The sequence below is a fragment of the Nannospalax galili genome, unplaced genomic scaffold (assembly GCF_000622305.1).
Source record: "Nannospalax galili isolate Female #2095 unplaced genomic scaffold, S.galili_v1.0 scaffold39, whole genome shotgun sequence".
NCBI classification, from domain to species: Eukaryota; Metazoa; Chordata; class Mammalia; order Rodentia; family Spalacidae; genus Nannospalax; species Nannospalax galili.
In genome coordinates, this window is record NW_008346683.1 from 7,742,098 (window position 1) to 7,748,592 (window position 6,495).

At 41.6% G+C, this 6,495-nt stretch overlaps 1 protein-coding gene across 1 annotated transcript in view; it reads left to right on the top strand.

The window, feature by feature from the left end:
* Nucleotides 1-6,495, top strand: part of LOC103742147 (tetratricopeptide repeat protein 41-like) — an 85,041-nt gene that overhangs the window by 42,678 nt on the left and 35,868 nt on the right. The window contains 2 exon segments of the mRNA XM_008843158.3: nucleotides 5,681-5,767; nucleotides 5,770-5,819. Coding sequence (XP_008841380.2) covers nucleotides 5,681-5,767; nucleotides 5,770-5,819 — 137 coding nt within the window.

Genomic DNA, 6,495 nt, shown 5'->3' on the forward strand with positions numbered 1-6,495 from the left:
AATGTATCGCTGTTAAATATCCAAGGTTAGTTATACAGTCGGGTACTTTTAATTACTGTGTGTCATGTAGATAAATCGTGGGCAAAGACCAATTGTTCTCAGATAAAACTCACCTAGACATATATTTCTTGATCTGCTATGTATAATTTGTCAGTAGGTTGTAGGAGCAATATGGCTCCCTCCGGTTTTCAAAACTAGCTAGGCGTTATTTATCTCTCACATTGTCTCACCCCTCCATCATGGATTTCCCAGTTAAGGTGCCCTTTCTCCCTTAATAATACCCTTCTCCTATGGTCCTACCTCTCTTGAGCTCCTTCTTTTCCTTTATCTCCTAGGTTCCTTGTATACCCTTCCCCCCCTCCCTTAAACTAATCCGATTTTTATCCATATCTCCCTTATTAAGGCCCATTTCCTACTGTTCTTCTCTAGATTCTTTCTTTACGTTTACCTCCCTGGTTCCTTACCCTTGCCACATGTGAGGGAGAACATACATCATTTGTTTTTATGTGTCTGTGTTACTTCACTTAATATAACAGTTGCTAGAGCATCCATTTACCTGCAAATTTCATGATTTCATGTTTCTTTACTGCTGAATAAAACTCCATCGTATAAGTGAACCACATTTTCATTATACGCTCATCACTTGAGGGACACTTAGGTTGTTTCCATCTCTTAGCCATTGTGAAAAGAGCAGCAACAAACATGGATGTACAAGTGTCTCTGCAATAGGATGAGTTCTTTGGGTATAACTGGGTCACATGGTATGTTCATTTGTAGTTTTTTTGTTTGTGTTTTTTTTTTTTTTTTTTTTTTGAGACAGGGTCTCCCTGTAGCCCCAGCTGGCCTGGATTCCCTGTGGAGACCAGGCTGGCCTTGAACTCACAGAGATCCACTTGCCTCCCGAGTGCTGGGATTAAAGGTGTGTGCCACCACGCCTGGCTTTACTTCTTTTTTTTTGAGAACTCTCTGTTCAGCTCCTTAGCCTATCTTTTAATTGGGTTACCTTCTTTCTTGAGTCTTTGTTTTTTGAATTTGTTATATATTCTGGGTGTTAAACCTCTGTCGGATGTGTCACTGGTGAAGATTTTCTCCTATTCTATGGGTTTTCTCTTTACTTCCTGGTAAAATATTTTTTAAAAATTAAAAAAAAAAGGAGGACAGAGCTGGGCATGGTGGTGCACACCTTTAATCCCAGCACTTGGGAGGCAGAGGCAAGTGGATCTCTGTGAGTTTGAGGCTAGCCTGGTCCAGGACAACTGAGGCTATAGTAAGGAGGTGCAGGTGGGAGGGTCTCAATAGGATCAAAATACATTGTATGAATGACAGAATGTGTGAACTCCAATGGGGGGGACTATGGGAGGTGCCAAACGGGAAGAGAAAGGGGGTATAGAGATGATTTTATGTATGAAATACACAAAAATTCAATAAAAATACATTGTATGAAATTCTCAAAAATTTAATAAAAAATTTTGAAAAGAGCCTAGTTCCAAATGTGTCCCTTTGAGGAATCCACAGACTCTTGTGATGCTTCTGCGGCCTGATACTATCTGAACAAACACCTGGTCTGTTCTGAACCCTGTGACCGCTCTGCAGGGTGTCCCAGCCTTTGTAATAGTCTTTGACACCTCCTTTTTCCTTGTTCCCCAGGTTTAGTGGGGTGCAGTTCTTCTGCTTTGTTCACCCCTGACTGGTAGAGTCAGCCTATGGCCATTAGGGGCAAGGGGCCCTCAGAAGTCCTACAGGACTATGTGCGCTTCCTTTTCTACCTTCTTGGGTTGATAGACATCATAAGGCCAAGTATTGGCTACCCAAACAACAGAAAAATCTACCTGATTCATAAGAACAAGATTAATTATAGCAAAATTTGCATGTGATTGCCAGAGGCAATATTAGAGTAGTTTAGTTGTCTATGCTTGCACAAATGTATTCTAAAAAATATTTATTATTTTTATTTTATGAGTGTATTGCCTGCATGTATGCAAGTCATACATGTTGTACAGTGCCTGCAGAGGTCAGAAGAGGGCATCAGATACCCTGGAACTAGAGTTATAGACAATTTTTAGCTGTCATGTGGGTGCTGGGAATTGAACCTGGGTCCTCTTAACCAGTGCTCTTAACCACCGAGCCATCTCTTCAGCCCCACAAATGTATTTTTTAAACGATGACATAGTCCTGAGTCAGTCTACCCTCAGGGGTTGCTGCTGGGGGGAAAGCCCTTAAATTCTTTTTAAAGAATTTTTGGTGACATCGTATTTAAATTTTTTTCTTTTCACATATATATATGTATGTGCTGTGTGTGTGTGTGTTTGTGTGTGTGTGTATAGGTGTGTATGTGCATGCATGTGTGCATGGATTCTCAAAGTTGATGTCTTCCTTGATGGCTTTTCACATTTTTTTAAAGATAGGGTCTCACTATGTGGCCCTGACTACCTCTGTCTCCAGGTGCTGAGATTAAAGGCTCGTGCCAAGCCTGGACCTACCTTATTCTTTTCGAGACACAGTCTTTCAGTCAAACTGAGAGCTCACCAATATGGCTAGCCAAGGTATGCAGCTTGCTCTCAGATCCCCTGTCTCCACCCTCTGAGGCTGGAATTATAGGTGAACCAACACGCCCACCCAACATTTACATGGACTCTGAGGATTCAAATTATGGCCCCCTTGCTTACATAACCAGTGTTTTAACCACTGAGCAATCTCCCCAGCTCTGAGATCCCGTTTTACAGTCTGTAGTGGGGAGTTGCTTGAGGTTCATCCCTGCCCTCCTTCCTAATACAGAGGTCCCAGAAAGTGTTAACCACTCTTCGATATTAATTCAACATTGTTGTGGCAAACACAGTGTTAGATGCCAAGGATCTAGTAGTGGGTAAGACAGATGTAGAGTCTGCCCTAATGATCAAGTATAAGTGACAGATATGAAAAGCAGTTTGAGAGTCTGGTAAGATGGCTCAGTGGGTAAAAGTGACTGCTGCCAAGCCTGAATTCAGTCTTTGTGACCCACATGGCAGAAGGAGGGAACTGACTCTTGCAAAATGTCCTCTGATCTCCACACACACACTGTGGCACCTACTTCCCAAATAAATAAATGTAATAAAAAAAAAGTAGTTGAAAGCTGGGCATTGTGGCACACATCTGTAACCCCTGTATTCAGAGGCTAAAGCAAGAGACTCATGTGTTCTAGACCAGCCTCAGCTATATAGAGAGACTCTGCCTCAAAACACACAACCATAAACAAAAGCCAAAACAAAACAAGAAAACCAAGTTGATCTGGAGGAGTGGTCCAAAGTGGTAACCTGGAGCTTAGAGCAGAGAGGTATAATCAGGTCTCAAATCTGACAAAAAAAAGAGAGAGAGAAATGATTCTGGGCATGTAAACATGATTAAAGATCCAGAAAGAACTGACCAAGTCTAGTGTGGGTATGAAAAAGGGTGGACATGGATCCATGTAGAAGCCTGGCATGAATCATGCTGAGTCATCACCCTTATGCTAAGAGCTGTGTGAAGCCATTGGGTATTTAAGCAAAATGGTGACAGGTCTAGGTTTAAAAGATCACCTTGGGTGTTGTATCAAGAATGAAATGTGGTCCGTGCAGGTGAGGTCCATGGATGAAGGTTTCTTGCAGCACATGAGATGTGAATTGAGTGTTAAAAGCAGTGGTGAACATTGTCCATTTCAACCTGACCCTTGACAGGTATGTGGACCCTCTGATCTTGGAATGTGCAAAAGTCCCACACCTTCTGCTGTTCTTCACACCCCCTTCGTTTGCCTGTTCCGAGCAGCTTCTATGATTCTAAGGAGTTTCCATCTCTTTGGTCTACTCTCTTCTAGTTCCTTTTCTGCTTGAGAAGGAAAGGGTTTATTTTAACTTACAAGTGACAGTCCATCCTCGAGGGAGGCCAAAGCAGAAACTCAAGACAGAAACCTGGAGGCAGGAAATGAAGCACAGACCATGGAGGAACGCTGCCTACTGGCTTGCTTCCCTGACTTGCTCAACTACTTCTCTTATACAGCCAGGCCCACCTGGCCAGGGTGGCACCGTCCACAGTGGGCTGGACGCTCCTCCATAAATTAACAACTAAGAAAATGCTTCATGGATAAGGCCAGTTTGATGGAGGAAATTCCTCAGTTGAGGTTCTTTCTTTCCAGGTGACTAATAGTGTCAAGTTGGAAAAAACTAACCAGCATCTACTCCTTGGTTCTCATTCCCACTTCAAGCTCCTTTGCTTTGCTGGCCAATTTGGACAGCAAAGCCCTCAGCATCTGTCTCCTATCGCTATGTTTATGCTTTGGCCCTCTAACCTGAAGGATATTAGCTTCTGGCTAGTCTAGTTTGGGGGGATGCATCCTGTTTGCTCAGACCCTAGAATGCTGCCTGAGAACAGTACATGCTCAGTGTGCGTTTACTCTGTGTATGACTATGCAATCAGGCTGTATACAGGTCACAGTGGCCTCCACCACAAGCAAAGGACAGATGAGGAACAAATACATCAGATCCAATAATCTTAGCTAAAACAAACAAGTTCAGATATTAGAGCATATGAAAGTTATGAAAGTGACAGCTTTGTAGCGTCATGAGTTAAATTGGATCTTTGAGCTCAAAAATTGTATATATTTTCATTTGCATATAACTATATACAAACACAAGTATGTCTATTTTTGTTTGTTTTTGCAGCACTTCTGTGCATGGTAGGCAAGTGCTCTACCTCTGTGCTGAGTCCCCAAGCCTGTTTTACTTTGTATTTTGAGACAGGGCCTCGCCAAGTTGCCCAGGTTGGCCTACAACCTTGTGACCCTCCTGCTTCAGCCTCCTGAGTAGCTGGGATCACAGGCCTACCTGCATTCCCCAGGCCTGCCTCTTATTTTGTTCTGACACCTTGTTTCAGCTTCAGCTAGCAATTCAAGATAGTTGCAATAGTGGGCAGAATTGTGTAAGAAATATAAACCTTTTTCTTTTTCCCAAACACAAATTATAATAATATATGGATTGAACTATATAATTTTTTGGCCCTTTAGAGTTCAACATTTATAAGATTTTCTGATACTATTATAGATATTTTTTTTGGTCTTTTTCAGACAGGGTCTCCCTGTAGCCCCAGCTGGCCTAGAACTCACAATGCAGACCATGCTGGCCTTGAACTCACAGAGATCTACCTGCCTCTGCCTCCCGAGTGCTGGGATTAGAGGCATGCGCCACCACAATTTTTTAATGACATCATTTAAAATATTCAGCAAGATTTGTAAACAATAAAGGAAAAGTGCTGGTGTCTTGAACAAAAATTGAAGCCGGGCTTGGTGGCACACCTTTATAATACAAGCATTTGGGAGGTAAAGGGAAGAGGATTGTGAGTTCAAAGCTAACTTGGGCAACAGAGTGAGACCTCACTCTTAAAAAATAAAAGAACCTGGTGTTGGGGATTTAGTTCAGTGGTAGAGCGCTTGCCTAGCAAGCACAAGGCCCTGGGTTTGGTCCTCACCCCTGGGGAAAAAATAAATAAATAAAACAACCCCTCCCAACAAAACATACAAGACAACAAATTCTCCCTTTCCCCCAAATACTCTCCCCCAAATAAAACCCCATAAGCACTAAGAACTGAAATGCAGTATTAACTCCTGCAGTGGGCACAGGGTAGTCTGTCCCTTTCCAGTATTCTTGAAGACTGTCCACTTTTCTTCCCGTTCTAGTGCTGGAATGCAGCCTTTCCTGGGTCATTGCTGCTGACAAATGCAGAATGGTACTCTTCATTGGAAGTTTCTTGAAGCTTATGGGCAGACCAGTGAAGCAGAAAAACTGTTCTTGAGTGTTGAGGACATATTATTGCAGGTAAAGTAAGAAAAATGTAAATCCACAAACTTTATTCCTTTGATGTTTTTCTAGATGCCATTGACCTCAATTCCTCTATAATCTAGTCTACACTAGGGGAGCCATTTGATTTGTTCATCAGAAAGGAAGTTATGATTTTTTGTTGTTGTTGTCGTTTATTTTTATTTTTTTAATCTTTACAAAAACTGAGAATTTCATGCATGCATATAAGGTGTTTTGATCAAATCCATGCCCACTCCCTTCCCTCCAACATTCCCTCCTCTGAAGAGGTAACCCTAAAATCTTTTAAGGATTAGGTACAAGCTCCCAAATACTTTTGACATTTTTGGCCTTTGGAACAGAGTATGTTGCTAACAGGCCCAAGGACATTTTCACTTTTAGCCAAGAAACTGGATAAATTTCTTTGGAGTCTTTTTACCCTAGCTGCCTAGCCAATTCCTACGAAATGGACACCACAGGAAAATTCCAAACACTGAAGGAAAACATCATTTCAAATCCACATAAGCTTTTCCAAAAACATAAAAGTACACATTTCCAAGTTGGTTTTATAAGGACTACAGCAGGAAAGGTGAAAAGTACAAGGGAAGCTTATTACAAGAATAAATGAAATACTTAATTTAAATATTAACAGAGTCAAGCAATGCATAAAAATGATAATAAGTTATACAAAATTCAG